The following is a 19,890-nucleotide window of genomic DNA, read 5'->3' on the forward strand; positions in this document are numbered from 1 at the left end:
TGCTCAAGATGTATAAAGATATACAATCTTACAAAAACTTGTTAGTTCCCTAATATAACGTTTACTACACCGTGATCGTTTTAATCCGATTTTATAATTATTTTCGAGTAGGGAGAAGTATACTTGGTTAGAAATATCGTTGGAGAATTAATGGAATTAAATTTATATAATTTTAGTTTGCAATTTTGTTTGAGGACAATTATTAAATGTTACGACTATTTGGAACTTTGCTCAAGATATATAAAGATATTCAATCTTACAAAAACTTCCCTATAATATAACGTTTCATACATTCTCCAAGTACAGCAATTTTTCAAACTCTTCCTTGTAATTATCGAATAAGTTGCAAATTCCCAGTCATAAAGTGCACATTTCGATTCCCATGAAGTTGTATTATTCAACAGCTTCTTTTAACATAGTCATTAAACTGTTCCAATGAACAAACCAGAATTAAAAGACTAATTAGACGATGCGTGTGTGTCAATGTTCCGTCTCAACGGGGAAAATACTTACATAAGCGGATCGTTATTTTTCATGAATATTATGCACCGTTTCCTAAGCGCAATCAATTCGGACTATAATATAGCGTAGAAAATGCGCAGAACACATAATATGAATTACGCGTAATAACACGTCTCATTCCATCTTTCGAAAGTTGTGGAATTAATCCGAGGGAAATGTCTGTGATTTTCATAAATAATATCTACACTTATTTCATGTACCTTTGACGAGGATAGTTATTACGTTACGCACTTAATATTGGAGACGCTTATATATATATTATATATGTATATATCGTGTTGGATATTTGAAACATTTCTTCCAGAAACACGTCATTCTTTTCACACCATTTGTTTCATGAACAGCATTAATCGCGTATGTCATCAAGGCGAATTTTAATCTCGATTTTAATCTCGTTATTGCATCAAGCGTTGCTTTAATTTTCTCACGAGGGAAGATTCGTTTTTTGCTAGCCTCTCATCGAGCTTCAACCAGCTAAATTTGTTTCTGATCATCATTCATAACACCTATACGTCGTTTTGCTTCGTTATCCTGGGTATTATTGCCTGTCTTTTCGCTGTTTCTTGCTATTTTCTTTTTCTGTTGCTCGTCATACTTAGCGCTCTATATTTTCATGCTCTTTACTTTGTATTCGTTCGTAGGCGAAGAAACACGTTAATGTATTGTACACGTTGCAACACACATAGGATTCTGAAACTTACTCGAAGTGTAACAAATTATCTCTCGAAAATACTTCACGTAGAACGTAGGAAATATCGTCTTTCAATCTATTGCTAGATTACAATGAATTTTTGACAACTTTAAGTGGAGACACAGAATTTAAACTAAAGTATTATATCTTGGTCGATTGTATCAATATAATATTCCAATATTATACATATTTTATGCATTTATATTCTATCCTGTATTTTGTGATTGAAAAGTCACAACATTTTTTCGGGTTTGTACTTTAATACGTAATTTAAAATAAAAACAACCTGCCCGACTTGAAAATCCAATTTTCCTATAAAATTTGATGGAAGTTCCGTATTACTGTAATTATTACAACAAATGCATGGTATTATAACGAAACGATATATCTTTAAAACTTTGAACAGGCACAACGACTAAATTTTAATAATACTAGAATAAAAGAAATCATTTCACATCTCAATATTACACGACTTTTATTTACATACTGATCCATATATTTAAGCATATTTGCGAGATAAATCCTCAACGAATTACCAACAATTTAACCAAAAATTCGTTCAGATGTTCACGCGCCAAGTTAACGATTCGCCTAGCGATCAAGAGGATGATCCAAACGCGATATATTTATATACGACGCGCGTAGACCAGAGGCTGATGAACGATGATGATATAACGAGGGAGATGCACTCGGTACGTCTCGTAGGAATGCAGCAATTTAGCGATATCAGCCAGACCGACTCGGCTAATTCTATCTACGCACCACTCGATAATTTACTCGCCGGAAAATTAGATCGGCACCACTGAGAAATCGCTAATTACCGATACTCCAACGCAATTCTAACGACGCGTGAGCTGATCGTCCGTCGTCCACGAACACAGGACACAGCGAGAGATCCATGGATACCGTTGCATCGAATTTTATCGAATTAGAGCTCGAGTTTGATCGATCGGCTACCTGATTGTCAGTTGCTCAGCCGAGAACCGCTACCAGGTATGTAATAAACAGGCCCATTGATCCATGGATCTTAATTTCGTTGCGAATTAGAGAGTAATTGGGCCAACGTCAGCGATATCGATCTGTGATTATTGATCGTTTCACGTCGAATGAATACAGAGGACAGGATCGCGAAAAATATGACATATCTTTTTTTTTTTTTTTTTTTTACAAATTGACACGTTCGCGTTGATTCGTATTAATAATGAATTGAATCGAATTGGAATTGATTTGAAAGCAAATAGGTTAGGTTAAGTGATCAAATGTCTTTTAATCTCTCTTGTAATTTCTGTTTAGTTCTTACAAAAGTTAAAAGTTTGTTTAATAATTCCGTATTTGGTTCTTCTTTTTATAAAAATTCAATTTGTAAATTACTTCTAACAATTACTTACGTAAAAAAATTCCTTGTACTTTTTAACTGGAAACGTTTAATTTTTATCTGAGATAGATCTAAAAATCGTCAGAGCTAACAAGTCGTTTTCATTTCCAAAATACTGTTTACTCTTCTAAATAATATCAAAATCAGAGAATCCACAATATCTTTATCGCGTCTGTTTCTAGTAATTTTTATTTGTAACCGTGACAGATTTACGAAGTAACAGATTTTTATGGATTTTACAGAGTGACCAATTTCGGTAGTAACTGCTGAGAAACGTTGACGATGAAACATCGCGGCGGGGATAACACATCGACGGTGGCCACTCGAAACATGGTACAAAACACTCGTGATGATATATTTCAGTATAGCCGGCTCGATTAGATAATAAATTATCCGGGAGAAACAGAGCCCTGGAGGTCTGGATACTTTGCTCGCTGGATACCAGCAAACATTGTTGCATCAATCTGCAAAGTGTATACGCTCGTTCTCGTACTGCGATCCGTAAATTTTCGCGAAGATTACGCAACGGAGGATTCGCGATGCGAAAGCCAATTCTGAACGCCGCTATTACCGCGCGTATTAGGCGCATGGAGACGCGATTTTAATGCGCGTACGTGAGTTTAAGTAGTGTGAAATATTAATATCGTATGTCGGATTAATATCGTGTTACGATACGCGACGCTGTACCCGTGGAAACTATCGTTCGCGTGGCAAATGTTGTCTACGATGGAGACATTCGTTATGAAACGTGATAAAATGTACTAGGAGGTCGATGATTTTTATATCGAGGGCAAATAATCGTCCTATTTCATTGCTGATATATTTATACTCCTGATTTCTAAGACAATTCTTGATGCGATAATAATTGCAGAAACAACGTTGCGACAAAATTTTTGTAACAATGTGTTTTTTGATTACGACGATCGTAGAGGGATTTCGAAAGGAAATGATGATTATCCTTGAATAAATATAAATACTTCATTTATGATATTAACATCTTGAAACGTTACGATTAGTCGTATTTAAAATACAATCGTGTTTCTCAAACTAGAGTGCTCTAAGCGAGGATGTATCCATATTTGTAAATGTTTCAGAAGCAAGAAACACAGATATATTCATAAAATTTACATGATAATTTTGTTGTAATTCCATTTCCAACGAGTATATAAATTCTCACATTCGGGCACGATGTGGAAATAAAATAATAATCTCTCGAGAGGATTTTCACCAAAAAATAAACGAAAAAAAATAGAAAGTTGCTATATTTTTTCTCCGAAGAAGGGACAAGCTATGAAATCGATCGCGAAACATTGGTCCGCGGGATGATACCGATCCAAAATAGTCGATGATATAAATGTTTAACGTTATTCAGGGCGCGTGCATAACTACGATTACGCGTTATATTCATGTATCGTATCATCGCGATCTTTTCTTACGACCAGTTGCTCGGTATGCTCCCTTTTTCCTCCGGGGAAACGGGAGGGAACAAACCACGTTGCATCGAATCGTCGCTTCTCCGTTTCGCTCGAGTCCGGCATTAGAACTGCTAGAACCCGGTGACATCGGTTTTCGATATTACTGACCGATATTTGTAGGATCGATTTTCAACGCCAGTGAAACGAAGGCAGTAGACGTGTATTAAACTCGAAACGATATTTGTTCTATCTGCAAGAATTTGAAAAGGGAAGACGAATATTTTCGAAATAAATTTGGGCAAAGGGAATGGTTGATATGCAGTCACAGAATGGAAAAGTTGGAGAAAATTTAACACGGATGCTATTTGTAATCAAGTAACTAGTATCAGCGGGTTTCGTAAATATTTGGGTTAGGTTTCAACATTTGGTAAAGTTTCAACAGTATATTTCACGTAAGGAAAAATCTGTTTACTTATACAACGAGGAGTATAAATTTATTTGACAGACTCGCCAGAGAAGAAATAAAACCTCGCGAATTATTATTTTCACTTCAAATAATCGCAGGATGTTTAATAAACGTAGGATGTTTGTTTAGAAATGAATGAACACACAAGTTAACTTAGAAATCTTTCGATTTAAACTTTAAACAAAATCGTCCTCGAGCAGTGTTCTTTCCAAGATTACATTCACACTCGATCCTCGAGTAATTACTTAAGCGTATTCCGCGGAGCACGCAAAACCCATTTCGATGGGGAACCAAGGTTCGATGTTGGGGAATCGACGATGTCAATGTGGCAGGATCTTTCGGTATTTGGTTTCAACGATGCACGCGTTTTAGTGGGTTGTGGATTATGTGACTAAAATTAGTTAACACCCTCCCCGGTTAACCACCTAGTCTGGAGAGAGTTTACAAAAAAGCAGTCGCGACACAGCGGTACAAACATGCCTGTTAAACCGACTATACGTCCGCGTAAGCTCCTTTCGCGATAAACAACCATTATAAGAACCACTTAATTCTCTGCTACTTTTACTCCCGGCGAGCTGCGTCGGGTCGCTCTCCCCAGCGTTAAAAATCCATTATCGAGAAAAAGTATCGTATGCGAAAGAGGGCAACGCTATTTTCTTTTCTTTTCGTTCCCTTTTCGCATTTTGTCGCCGTGGAACGAGCTGTTTAAAGCTAATCTGTCAGGCTTACATTTAAAATTCTTTCTTTTTTCCTATTCTTCGTTTGTTACGTTCATTTTAGTACGTAGGCTCTATTAACGCTTTGTCGATGATTCTATTCGTAACATTTACCATATTATTATAAATTACAATTTTTCATCGTCGATATTTTAAATTGTCATAACTTATTCTCAGAACAGTCCACGTGGGCTCGTTTTAAAGCGTCCACTTTCACGACACTGAGCTCGCCGACGTTCCTGCGTAATTTTGAGACGAGTAAATAAAGATACTTTCTCTCTCAAAAATTTGGCAAATTCAAGCCACTTTTATGAACACTGGCTTTTGCTAAATTTCAACTAAATTTAACCATGGTCTTGAAGATTAAATAGAATGATCCTATAAAATTTGTTCGTACGATTTGCCCTTCGCGAAGTTAAAAGAGCATAAAGTATCAGCTAATTTTTCTTACTACAAATACTGTTTGTATCAAAAAGTATGTATTATATATTATACCCATGGGATTATTTGAAATATTCTGTGTACATACATATGTTGCAGTGTGACTGTTTCACAAGAAATGCTACTTGGAGTGCAGCGTCGTCAAACTCCTGAAAAAAAAAAAACATACCAATTGGTTTCATTATAATATTTTCCAACCTCGAGCTTCGCTAAATCTAAAAAAGGGATCTAGAAAGGCAGGAAAAGAAAAGAAAAATAGTCAATAGGCGAGTCAAACGAAAAAAATCCTCGGAGGGATCGTAACGAGCTAAAAGGCTTCATTCTCAATTGCTATTACACGCTTAAAAAAGAAAAAAACATATCGTGAGTCAAGCTCTCAAAATTCCATTCCGCTTAAATAATTCGCCGATTTCCTTTGCCGTCTCGACCCGTTGCGTATCGATGGACAAAGAGAGAGAGAGAGAGAGAGAGAGAGAAAGAGAAGAAAACCAACGACTCGAAAAAGGAAAGAAGAAAAGAACGACAGAAAAGAAAAGGGAAAAGTAGGAAAGGGGAGGCAAACGTAAGGATCGGAAGCGCGGCGTGGTCAGGTGACAGACAAAGGTGGAGGCCTCTAAAGCTGCGTTCATAGAGCAGCGCGAGACACCGCTGTATAAAGTCGATCCTCCACCGACGGGAGCCGTCAGTTCGGCACGACACCTCTGTAAAGCACGACAGAGGAACTCGCATCTCGGTGTTCCGTAACACGCGGCACGCTACCGTGGCCGCAGCTTCTCATTTTCTCGAGGATCGACCAACCGGTTGCAGTGAGCATCGTGAATTCTGCACGTCGTGCAACGTTGTTCGAATAATTTTTTTCCGCGAACACCTCGGTGGGGAGTAATTTGAAAGAGTGCCAGTACGGAAAAGGAACAGAGAACACGTATGATACACGAGGAATTGATCAAGTGGTCAAGCGGTTTGAAATTTGGCAAACAATTTCTATTTCTCTTCTTTTATGAATTCGTTCGATGACTGACAAGTATAATAGTTCGTTGCAGGTGATAATTTGTGCTCTGTGACACCCGTTATCATACTGATGTTTAAGCAGTTTTACTCACTCCTGTGAATATTTCGATTGATTTATTACAACAAGTGCTCCATTTTCAATGTTTTCGTATATTTTTGTATGCACCCTATATCTCTCGAAAAACGCATAAAATTGTCAATTCATTACGATTACGAAGAATTTCGTATCGTGTTTGGTTCTATATGAGAAGAATCTGGCATGAGGTTTACCAATCGTCGCTGTTGGAGAATTTCATTCACGTTGGAATTCGAAGATCGACCTGACAAATTGACCCCGTGTCTTCGATCTTTTTTTACATCGGGGTTGTACCAGATTCTATGTTGGTAGAGTGCTCGACACGATTTTTCTCGCGCCGGCTAGCCATCTTGCCGTCTGAAACGAATTCCACGCGAACCGTTTAAAGTTCAAAGGTAATCGAATTCCCCGCAGCGTTGGATCTTGCGTCGCCGAGAGTTATGTTCTATCGTCGTGGAACATGGTTGACAAATTGAACGAACGTGATTGAGACGCGTAGGAAACATTTCGACGAACGATGGGCTATTAAAGATTCGAATATGTTGTCGAAAATCGTGCCAGACCGAGAAACGTGAACAGAGAATTCTACGAGCGGTGAACTATGACGTGAACCTCTCTGCTTCTGCCAGACAGCTATAATATGTTTTATTCCTTCGCGCCACGGCACCACGAGATTCTTTTTCTATCACGCAACGTACACGGAACAGCTTAAAGCACCTCGTGCCACGCAAATCTAAATTTACGGTCCGTTTGACGGCTTCCACATCTATTTTCGTTGACGAATGCAAGCGGCCTTGACTTTGTGCCCCTCTTTGCGAATGAATTTTTTCCCGACGACCCGTGAGGCGTTACATTGACATGGTAGAAACACACAATCGCTGATATTCCTCGATATTCCTTCGTCACCTAAATTTTGTTTGATCAGAAAACTGGAAACTAACGAGAGAGTCGTTAGACTAAGGATGCTGCATTGAAATCAATAAATTGAGAAATGTGTATAGGAAATAGAGTAATAGTAATAGTAGTGATTGCAACATTTAATTATCTGCATCCGTAAAAATTTACGAATTTACACAAGCATCCATGTTCTAGCAGTGATATAGCCTAATATTAATTTATATAATATAATATATCAATTAAATTTATATCTATTCGTAATAGAGTAATAGTTATAGTAGTGTTTGAAACATTTAATTATCTGCATCCGTAAAAATTTACGAATTTACACAAGCATCCATGGTCTAGCAGTGATATAGCCTAATATTAATTTATATAATATAATGTATCAATTAAATTTACATCTATTCGTAATAGAGTAATAGTAATAGTAGTGTCTGAAACATTTAATTATCTGCATCCGTAAAAATTTACGAATTTACACAAGCATCCATGGTCTAGCAGTGATATAGCCTAATATTAATTTATATAGTATAATATATCAATTGAATTTATATCTATTCGTAATAGAGTAATAGTAATAGTAGTGTCTGAAACATTTAATTATCTGCATCCGTAAAAATTTACGAATTTACACAAGCATCCATGGTCTAGCAGTGATATAGCCTAATATTAATTTATATAATATAATGTATCAATTAAATTTACATCTATTCGTAATAGAGTAATAGTAATAGTAGTGTCTGAAACATTTAATTATCTGCATCCGTAAAAATTTACGAATTTACACAAGCATCCATGGTCTAGCAGTGATATAGCCTAATATTAATTTATATAATATAATATATCAATTGTTATAAATAATATATCAATTAAATTTATATCTATTCGTCAAAGGAAACTTACTTTTTCAATAAAAATTTCACGCGCGTATTTTAGTTGAAAAATTCATCTCTTAGCTCACTCGTTATTTGATCTCATTGCAATGGAACCTGCATGAATATCAGTTGCAATGCTTCGATACGTCTTTGGAGTATGGTATTTAGTACAGTAACAACGTTTGGGTATACAAAGACGGAGATGATCGTCTTCCATACGCGATGCGTTAACTCACACAGCGGGGTTACAACTACTTTGAGCGCAACATATTAATAACGTAATTGCATAATCACCTTCCCTCTATCCCGGTTTAATTTCATTGACCCTTTTATCAATTGATCAAGCTCTTTAGAAATACACCACGTACCTTCACAGTATCTTTAATTCAGAGCACGCGAAAGAGAGAACAAAACAGAATAAGATATTCGTAGAAACTACTCTATTTCTTTTTCTCATTTCGATAACGACAGATAAACAATTTAAAGTTTAAATAAAAATTCAAACCTTTTCGACTTGTGATCTGTCGTTACAAATTTTGTTGTAAAATCAATGGAAATATAAAAATGTCTATTAAATATCAGGAAAAAGACGCGGTATTACATGAGTATTTCGCTGAAAATCGTTCTACTCCCGATCGGCCATTTCACAAACGCGTATTAATAGTATGTCGATCCCAGCATGTCGATAATCGTAAAAATAAACGGTGATCTGCGTTATACCGACACTTGCGTAAGTACTTAAATACTTAGGCCCATCGAAATGGTGCTATTCTTTCCAGCGTGTTTTCGTTGTAATAAAGCTAACGCGGTCCCGTAAACATTGGTCGTGAAAAAATAGACATAGCGTAACGATGTGTACTGCACTACTTTGTAACATAATTAATTTTTAACAATTCAATTTCATCTTGTATACATTACGAGATACAATGATCTTGTTAGAAGATTAATGGAAAAGTTTGTTACTAATTATAAAGAAATTTGGGATAAGAGTTTATTGCATTAGGTACTGTTATAAGACATTTACAAATAGAACTAATCACTGTCGACTTTTGTCTAAATTTTTAATTTTCCGTCTTTTATTCGCAGCAAATATTGCGAATATGCCCTAGTTTAATTCGTTAATTTTTGCTTTTCTAGTCCTACGATAACCGCAATGTCTCGAACTTGGTTTGCCACCAAGATGAATAGAAAATTTATAGAAATAATTATTAACGAATAACGATCGTAATTTGTAGCATGCCGTAATGATATTTCACAGAAAATGCAGAAACTTTTCGTTCAATTGAACAGTTTGTTTTCGTGTTACAACATCGTTTGATAGATAGACGGCCCGTTTTCTGAAATGTTGCGCAACGAACGTGATTCTGTGGCGCCATTTCGTTCGAACGACATATGCACAGACAGTTATCGAACGCATAACCCACAATTCGTATTCGTCCGCAACTCGGCTACTTATCGACTACTTGAAACGTACTTAACGCGCGATGTTTGACAATTAATACGCACCCACTAATCGGTGAACGATTCCATTACTCCAAAAGTTCAATAAAGCATGTTTTTCATTCGACAAAGATTTTTAAAGAATACTTTATAAGTCTATCATTCAACGTTGGTTATAAAAACCGAATAAAGTACCAGGACGAATTAGTTAGTTCGAAGTAAATTTCATTTTTCTTGCACTTTATTGCGTGGCATTTTCTTTCGGCGTCAACACGCTGAATCAATCATTTCAAAATAAATACGTGAAAAGGTATAATGCAAGAAACATAATTCTTTTCGTCGAAGAAAAAAAGAAAACGTCTTACATTTGTAGATTTATAGAGCAGCTCGTAACTTCTCCGTATCCGATTGAACCGATTGAGCTCGTATTTCACTCGAATGTCAGAGATCGTAACTCACACAGTCGATCAAATCAATTTTCTTTTTTCTCTTAGGATTTAATCGTCGAGAGAGGAAAAGAATCGGGGGCAGAAAAAAACGCGACAGTTTAAACCGATTGTGGGTAATTACATCCAATAATTCCTTCTTCTTATTTCCTATCTCTTGCTTCATAAATTCCGCGCGTTGCCTATCCACTTGGTTCCACATTCCAGGCTCGATTCACATATTCAATTCCGCAAAATAAACATATAAACTAATCCCTTTTGCTCTCGACCGGGTCCATAAATTTCACCAGGTCGATGCCGCGGCGGTGAAACACGCCGGTGAAACAATAGATTAAAACGGAGATAATGCAAGCCGGGCGTAATTGAGATCGATCTACTGGAACCACCGACATGTGGCGCCAGCCTGGAAAAATCGCTAGCCGCCACGTTGTTGCCGCGTCCGACTTTTCACCGTTCGTTGTACACACTACCGATCAAAAATACCTGGACACTTGCTCGCTTTCGATAGGATGTATTTGTAAGCGTATTACGAAATTGTAACACCTTTGACAGTTGTGGAAGAAAGCGTAAGATGCAAAAATACACAAACTGCGTAGAACGTACATAAAATATCTGAGAGTAGTCAAAATTTTATTTCTTCAAACCTCTATATTTGCACTATACATATGTGTTGTATGAAGGTTTTTCAAACTGTTTGTGAAATCGACAGTACTAGTGTCAAACAATTTAGTATGAAACGTATAATTTGGTATATTCTTAAAGATCTTCTACGATAGCTGTTCAAATACTCGAATACATAGCAAATGGCGAAATGTGTCGTTCTGATTTATCAATTTCATAACACTTTCGATTATTAATTTCTACAGTTCGGTGAAATTCGCAATATTGTCACAGTGTTTCGATAAAATTCGCATAAACGCTGTTATTACAGATTGACCAAAAGTGTTCGGATACTTATGAGCGACAGTATGTGTAATTGAGAAGGAAATAGGCCGATGGAATGTCCCGGCCGGTAGAAAAATCGTTTTCCACGCGCGGCGCGCTTTCAGCGGATAATTCTACGTAGGAGAACGATTACGTTCGACAGGTCGACGCACGACTAATATCGATTCCCGTCTAACGCTCACTAACAACTGGAGCATGAAGGCATTATGTGCGTGCGTGTACGTACACGGGCTCGACGGCTCCTCTAATATCCAATTTCCTTCGTGTCGCATCATAACTCGTTTCTCACGATGCAAAATATGTATCTTGATCGTGCGTCGAGTCGGAGTCCTTTCGGAGCCACATCGGTGAAGCCGATCGTTATTTATGGGTCGCCGGTGTAGCTTTGAATCGGTTTCAAGGAAATTTTTTCGTTTGACGAAATCGTGTTTTCGAGTAGTAGACGGTGTTACTGAGAGAAGAATATGTAATAACATCGGTGGACTTATAGATTTTTATTTATTTCGTACATAATGAATTAATTATATTCCATTTGTTTTCAGTTTTTCACAAACATTTTATTAAATATTATTGTTGTAACACTTGAAATTGTATGGCTCTCTCGTGAGTTAAATTACGTATATCTTTTTCATTCTGACAGTACAGAATATTTAGAATAACTATTGTGGTAATAATTGCGATAATGTCCTCCTTCTGATTTAATTACTTTTGAAAAGAGGCTAACATGTTAACGAATGAAATATTGTGAAACGACGGAGGTAGAACACAACTCGAGATAAAGCATACATTTTTTAAGTAGGTTTTGGAAAGTTAATGGATTTCTTTTGAAGTCTCTATTTTAAAACCTGTATTTCGTACTTTGTTCCCCTGTAAATCTCTCGCGCAGCTTTCTACGATTTTTACAAACCTCACAAGCTTAAAATTTCTGAAACGTTTCATTTATTTTCCACTTTGTTCCTTTCTTCCTTCCCAAGTTTATTTCTTCTGGCAACACAAAAGTTCGTGGAGAAGAAAATTGACTTGAGTCAAGTCGAAAGAGAACAAGGGGGAAACAATTCGCTGATAATGCAGGCTGCATCGTCCGGAAATCGAGGACGTGGTTTAAAAATAGTAGCCAATCCTCCACCCACCTTCGCCGCCATTAAAATATTGTTCGAGTGTCTGAATATATTTTTTCCACGACGTCGATTCCACAACGAAGAACAGGAACGGCGCCTTTCTTAAAACAGTCCTAAAAATAGTCGGCGATTTCCAACGGAATACTTTGTCGTTCCGTTTTCTCGATAAACGGTCCCGAAACTTTAACTATGCATGTACAGACATTAGTAGTACGCATCAACCACATTCGCGTAACGAGCACTGCAATTATTTCTTTTCTTCTTCTGTTCGTTTTAATAAGAATTATTCAATTATTTGAACCAATCAATGAGTACTGGTTTATTACTTTTATTTCGAATATCATAGTCTTTGAAATAAATAAATAACTTTCCAGCTTGGCTCTTTCAAACAGAACGATTCGGATTTGATTTGAATTTTAAATTTTCATACACTATAAACTCAACACTTGTTCTTGGAATTGTTCTACTTTCAATATCTCTATTTTGATGATATATATATATATATATTTGAGTTTGTATAAAAATCGCCATTCTTAGTGCAATTGTGACAATTACGATGGGATTAGAAACTGTTGCAAATATCATTCATTCAAGAATCTTAAGATACGAGACGAAATTATTCGATAACGAAATTACTTCGTCTGTACGGATGAACAAGAAATTAATTCAAAGCAAACTAAACAAAACGGAACGTCCGTCAAAATGAGCACTCTTCGAATCATTTGCTTGAAAACTATGTAACAAGACTCGAGCGAATAAATCACGTAGCACTCTGCAAGTTGAAAATTTCACGCCAAACCTATCGATCATTGCTGTCAACACCCGGTTTAAGTAACCAATTTCCTACAAGGGGAACGATACTTGTCTCGTTCGTTCATCGAGGAGAGTGTTCGTTCACCGTTCGAGCCCGAATGAAAACGGCAGTGACGAAAAATCGAGAAAGGTCACCGATTTATCTGCCCGACCGATGTAATTACGAGCAAACTATGGACCATAAACGTTGCACGCTTCCTTCCATCCAATCGCTCCACGGCCGATTCGTTTCACTGTCCGTGTAAAATAATTTCCTCATATCTGCTATCCAGGACTCGCGCGATCACGTTGATCACAATTTAGATATCAGCGAGGGAAATTCCTCCGGATACGTGGTAACCCGAGAAACAATAAATAATATCCGCGTAATCGGTCGTAAATCGGTGGAAAAGCTGCGCGGAGAATTGCTGACGCGAGAGTTATCCAACAGGCGTGAGAAGGAGTATAGAGGCATACAAAGATAAAGGAAAATATTGAGATTCTTGATTGAGGATCTTGAAGATGATGATGATGATGATGATGCTTGTGACTAGGATTATTGGAGATTTTGTTTTTACAGATTATCGTAATATCGGAATAAGATAGAAAACACACTTTAGTTTTTTCAAATATATAGTTTTCAAGTGTATGTAATTTTCAAAGTGTAGAGAATTGAAATAAATATAATTGAGAAGAACGTAATTTACCAATTTAAGTTATTTTGGGCATTTTTTTGTAGTTTTTTTCTTACGTTATTACGTTGGTATATTAAAATAGATAACTTGCTGATTTCATTAACGAGATGTTCAATTAATTTTAGTAAAAGATTTTTTCCAAGATTCTGCAGTCAGAGGCCACTGTGCACCGAATTTTTCATTCAAGAGAATGATTCCAAATTAATATTTCCAAATCGATTTCACCATAGTTTTATACATTTAATTTCGAAAGTTTCGTCTGATTTCCGAATATATTCGATTTTCTTCTGAATGTAATGTTTTCACGTCACTTTGTCCTCTGTTCTTAAGTGTTTTACAATGTTCGTAGTATAGTTTCATCACACAATCATCATAACAACATAGATCGTCTGTTCCTTCAATATGAAAAATATATATACAATTTGAATTTCATTTTTACAAAACGAATATCAGGTGTCCATAATTTCTGTAATTGTCTCCACTCTAATTACGTCCGCGTAATTTTTACGCAACAACGTAACAAAGATGGTAAAACAATATTAACAATTACCACTCATTATCTAATTTTATTCAAAGATGCAAGGAACGTGATGGACCGTTCGACGATGCAAGAGACGAACGAAAAGTGCGTTTCAGTGATTAACGTGATCAACGTAATTTCTATGACGTAGAGAGGCAGAGAAAACGGAAATCGGGCTGAAATATATCGCGAAACGTGATGCAAAACGACCGGTGTGCCGGTGAAATGACCAAGAATTGTTCGCGGGACCGTTTCGAAACTGGTAGCGAGGAAAACTAACGAAAGATCACGGAAGATGACACGACGAACGTGAACCGGAAGAAGAATGTTCTCCAAGATGGATCGAGCTTCCCTGTTCTCTCTATTGATATCTCTGACGGTAAGGTTACGAACGGTTGACCAATGATTTAACGCATGCTTGAAACGGTTTCTGGGCCAGTTCCAATATCCAAATCTCGAAACTTCAATGCCAAACTCGTAAATTAAATTAATGTGCAGCCGTGTTTTTCGACCACGGCTCGCGCGTGTACAAAACCGAACGAGAAAGAGAGGGTGTAAGTGCGAAGGCGGTGCCTTTGAAATGGACTCGCCAGTTCGAGCGATACGTCATCGATTTTTATGGTACTTTCGTACGCTCGTTCGTACGCTTTTGAAATTAAGGAGTAAATCATTCAGCCGGATGTTTTAATTTCGACGAATATGGACTGGGCCTCAATAGTAAATCGTCACATTCTTGCCCGAACACTTCCTTTCGACTCATTCATTCTCGTTTATTGAGAATGGTAAACGTCAAATTGAAAAGACACGTCAACTTGATTTCAAATTGATTGCAAGGAAATTTGCATTGAAAATGAAAATTCTTTCAGATCTTTTTCCTAAATTTTTTTTTATAAATCTGTTTTTCCTAACGATCATCAGACTTATTCATGTATTCGCAACTGAGTATCTTGTTACATTTCTCGACCAATATCAGTGACGATTAATTTCGAATGGAGAAACGAATCACGAAGAGCAAACGTCAGTGGCTAACTTTTAGATTTTCGATTGCCAATGAATGTAATAATTTCAACGTTGAGCGAAGTCGGACGTCGAAAGTGATCCGTTGAAAGACAAATTACAGGATATCTGGGCGTTTCGTGGCTCCGATTCATGTTCTCAGCACATGCTGTAAAGCTTTTTTTCTTTTTTTTTTTTTTTGCTTCGACCTTTCCTCCATCTTCGTCCTCTTTTTTTTTTTATCTTTTTTTATTTTCGTCGCTTCTTTTGGCCGGCTCGAGTAGCCCGAAAGAGTCGTCTCTCGTTCTCGTGGCCAGAGCTTACCAAGAGCTTGCCAATAAAAAACGGTGTCTCCTCCGTGTCGCGATGATAAGAGCGACTCCCTTTTCAGAGCATAAAGATCCGTGCGTGTCACTAAAATTCGTCGAAAGCGTGTCGGTGTATTTCTTGCAGACACCAGCCAGCCACGAGAGAGCGAGCAGTTTCTCCGAGAGGTGACTTTCTTTCGAGCCTGCTCGAAAGCCTCCACTATGCTTAAAACAGATCCGCTGCCACCTCGTAAATTCATTTCTCGGGGAGAGCGATTTCCTTCCCTCTACTTCTCCTCTCTCCCTCGAGCCATTTTTGTTTGTCGCCAAGAACTGGTGAGCATTGGTAAGAAAATACAGAGGAGAAGTCACTCTGAGTGCAAGTTAAAAAAGAAAAGACAATTTGACTCGTTTTATAGACTCGTATATAGAGGAAGATAGTTTTTCAATAAGTTGGAAAATGGACTGCTTCGTTTGCAATTCTTTTCAATCAGTTCACCGTTACCAAGCTCCATATTTTAGTATGTAGAGTTGCGAAAGAAACTTCCACGAGATCGTTCGATACTTTATAATCATTATTCAAGCAACCGAGGTACCAACGGTTCGGCTTTGAAATAAAATTTACACGATCTCGAATAACCCGCCTCCGAGAGAAAAAGGAAAACTTAGAGCGTCGTAAAGTGCAGCGGTGCAGCCTCTTACGACTATACTAATAGCGGGTAATTTCGAATACCGAGTCTGAATGCGAGACGAACGATTCGTTGCATTTTCAAGCAGGCAGGGAATAGCTTCGCTCAGCAAATCGGCCGGCCGACGTTTCGTAAATTCAGCAATGCTTTCCGCGTCTAGTTGCTAATGAATCGTCGCTGGCGTTCGTCGTTACTTTAATCGGCGTTATTATTATCGTTTACGCGGCCTAACGAGGCCTCGTTGCCCCTGGAAAGGTAAACAGTCGTGTTTAACGAACGGTTGTATTTCAGAATTAACGAACGAATATATCGTCGCTTGGCCCGTCGTTCGGAACCGGTTCCTTCTTTTTCGTGTCCATTAAGGAACTATGACGAATAAAGTGATGATCGCGGGACGTATATCGGCGGGGACCGGGCTCGGTTTCACGCGAAACAGCAGATAAATCCGAAATAACAAAGTAGAATGAGTCAGGGACGGTCCCGGCTCGTCGCGCGTAAAACGAATCGAATAAAACCGAACCGAACGTTCCTCCGCAGGTATTCTTTCGGCTAGAATATAAAAGAGGCAATCGATTTACGAGTGTTTGTAAAAGCGGCGCGTCGCGGTGAAAGAATTGAGGCCCGATTGAACGTAGTTATTTAATGCCTTGTACGACTCTACCACTCCTTCGTCGATTATCATAAAAGATACGTAAATCATGTACCTTGTCAATCAAACTTTAAGCTACCGTTTTAATGCAGTTTTTAATAAATATGGAAACGGGTCGAGAGCCGACCGTAGGAAGAAACGTGTCCTTTCTCAGTTTCGACATCTTTCGCGCCGTGTGTTATTAAAGGATTAAGAGTAATTAAAATAATTTAATTGGCCGACTGAACGCGCGACTGTAGCTATTTCACTTATTATACAATTTGAAAGCGACTCTCAGTCGTCCGAAGCTTCTAGGAAACCAAGCTTCGATCGCCTTCTTCAACGTGCAATTAATCTCAATGCGTTGGAATGACGCACACGGAGAATTTTTTGCCGCAAATTGCAAACACATTTTCTCAGTTTTAAGTATTATATTTAAATGTAACCCGGGCGAAATAAATAATGAGTTTGTTACTTCTGAATAATTTCTATCCAGCGATGTCATACCGACGAGTTGAAAAGAAGAAGAAAGCGACGAATTATTGTATACGGTTCGGTCACTCGTTATGGTCCGCGAAACAGTTGCCAGCGCAAGGGGCTAATCACTCGTAAGTCTAACGTTTCTTTACTTGCGGCTCAATCAATATTTCTTGAGAAATAGATGCATTGCTATACAAACGCAAATCACGTTGTCGCAGTCGTTCAAGAATCAAGACGTCACTCGTTTTTATCGATCGTAAGCAAAATGTCATTGTCGAGCAAACAAGATGTTCTTTTATTTAACGGCTCTCGTGCGTCGTAAATTACACTGTTTGATTCTACCGGACGCTGATTTTTCTCCACTTCTCGGCGAGCCGAGACCCAGCTTGTCCGTCTAGGAAGTACCGTGTTGCGCGAAACGCATTCCACTCGTTAAATGTTGCGAGGCGACTCGTATTCTTAGACCGAGTTGCACGTCGAAAGTCAAGGAAACGGACGGTACCATCCTTGATCCGATTTTCGTTGGTTGTATTTCGTTCGTGACGACGTTCCCGCGGTTAAAGATCGCTCATTTGTCACGAGAGTCGAAATCCATCACGTCGCGCCCACGTCGTTGATGAGGATCGCCCGTTGTATTTAAAAGACGCGTGTTCTTCAGGGTGTTTTAGAGTTATTGTACAGTGTCGTTTCGTAGAATGCGTTGGAGTTGACTCTCTGAACGTTGGACGATACGTATAAATTTCCTTTGTGCAAGAATCTTTCAAGGAAGTGATCTTTTGATATTATAGTTGAAGATTTATTTGCGTGCAGGATTTGGAAATTTCGAATTTGTCATGAGTTATCAGAACTGAAATTTATTTTGTTTTTCTTTTAGAATGAACGATTTTCAAGTTTACAAACTTAAATTTCGAGTAGTTTTCCATTCTTTTAAATTTCAGAGAAATTTTTAATTTCTTTAAATTTAAGTTTAAGTAACAAGGTTGCATAAACATTTTGATTATTTACAATGACATTAAGATTGAAATATCTTTGTTACAGGCACGTGCAAGAATCGCGTATAAATTATAAATTCTTCGTAGCTTCCTGAAAAAAATTTCACTTGCAAAACACTGCCGTCTTGCTCTTTGTCATCAAACACAAACTGGTCGTAGCTTACACAAGTGTCTATAAGATTTTTATAGCCAACGTAAGCGTTGTGGATCTCAAATTATAATTTCTAATTCTTCAAATATATCTCATTAGGATAATTTGCTTGCGTAAAAAATTTCCGCAAGATCGTAAATATTTTTCTAGAGAAATTTATGATTTACACTGTACGATAGTTTCGTGATAATTTCCAGCATGTGTTATGGGCAAATTTATATTTTTATTCCTTTGGTGACAAGTGAATGGTTACCTTCGGCTATAACGTAGCTAATTTCTAAATTAAATTTTCCTCCATTTGACTCGCGAGGATCATTTTGCTTTTACGAACACGTTTCCCCGACTGACAGTAGGAAGATATTTATTCATGGGCCATCACTTTCCTGTCTCGTCTCCGTTCCCAACGTTGTGACACGCGCTTAGTGCAGGGTCACGAATGCACAGTCGGCTCACAATCACTCGGCTCGTCGATTACTGTATGTCACATGCTACTCGAATCTTCATTGACGAGCCTTCACCGTGCGTTTCTCGTTTCCTTTGAGAGAAATTTTCGATATTCCTTCTCCCTGTTTAAACTCTTTCCTGCCTTAACAATTCTTCAAAACCAATTCTTTGTTAATAATTCGTAATTATTGCTATTAAAGAAATAATTCAATTGAAACAAATTTAGTAGTTTCAATCACTATCAGAAGCTTCTAGATTGTTGGTACGTAATATTACGATTCAAGTGCGATACCTAGATTTAATTAACACCAGTGCACAATAATTTTCGCAGATTACGCTCGTAGCTAGAAATAGTCCAATAGTATCCGATTATCTATGCAAGACCTTCCTCGATTATGCATCCTGTGCTTTTTCATTCGTTAGGTATGCGGTTCGAGTTTGCACAAGAGATTCTAATTCAGTAAAAAATCAACTCGTTCATTCAGGAATCCGACACGCGCGTCTTGCACGCGTATGAATTCGATTAAAATATCACGCTGAGAACTTTGAAATGTATCAAATGACACAGTCAAACAATTGTTTCAAACACTCTGTTTACGACATTTTCAAATATGTTGTAAAAATTCGAGCATCTGTGAAAGCATTGAAAAAAATTTTCTTTCTAAGTGAAGCCACCGCGGTCTTAAAAATTGAAATCTCTTCTTTACGATCTTTCCTCGCTATTTTATTGGACTTTCCACGTTAGGATAAAAATTTGAGAA

At 37.6% G+C, this 19,890-nt stretch overlaps 1 protein-coding gene and 1 long non-coding RNA gene across 6 annotated transcripts in view; one reads left to right on the forward strand and one right to left on the reverse strand.

Annotated features, from left to right (window-relative positions):
* Positions 1-6,297: 6,297 nt before the first annotated feature.
* LOC122526845 (thrombospondin type-1 domain-containing protein 4-like) overlaps positions 6,298-19,890 on the forward strand; it is a 30,997-nt gene continuing 17,404 nt past the window's right edge. For 2 of the 5 annotated variants that reach the window (XM_043650428.1, XM_043650434.1), the window contains exons 1-2: positions 6,298-6,666; positions 14,498-14,820. In XM_043650428.1, the coding sequence (XP_043506363.1) occupies positions 14,767-14,820 (54 nt within the window). In that variant the 5' untranslated portion in view covers positions 6,298-6,666; positions 14,498-14,766. Of the gene's footprint in view, positions 6,731-14,497; positions 14,821-19,890 lie in introns of all 5 variants that reach the window. The other 3 variants (XM_043650429.1, XM_043650432.1, XM_043650433.1) reach the window with 3 other exon arrangements.
* Positions 9,816-15,461, reverse strand: LOC122526849. Its single transcript, XR_006306227.1, has 3 exons — positions 15,448-15,461; positions 11,143-11,147; positions 9,816-9,944 (listed from the first exon to the last, which is right to left on the reverse strand). It is a non-coding gene; the product is annotated as an uncharacterized LOC122526849 (long non-coding RNA).

Source organism: Frieseomelitta varia, unplaced genomic scaffold (assembly GCF_011392965.1).
Source record: "Frieseomelitta varia isolate USP_RPSP 00005682 unplaced genomic scaffold, Fvar_1.2 scaffold_198, whole genome shotgun sequence".
In the NCBI taxonomy this organism is placed as follows: Eukaryota; Metazoa; Arthropoda; class Insecta; order Hymenoptera; family Apidae; genus Frieseomelitta; species Frieseomelitta varia.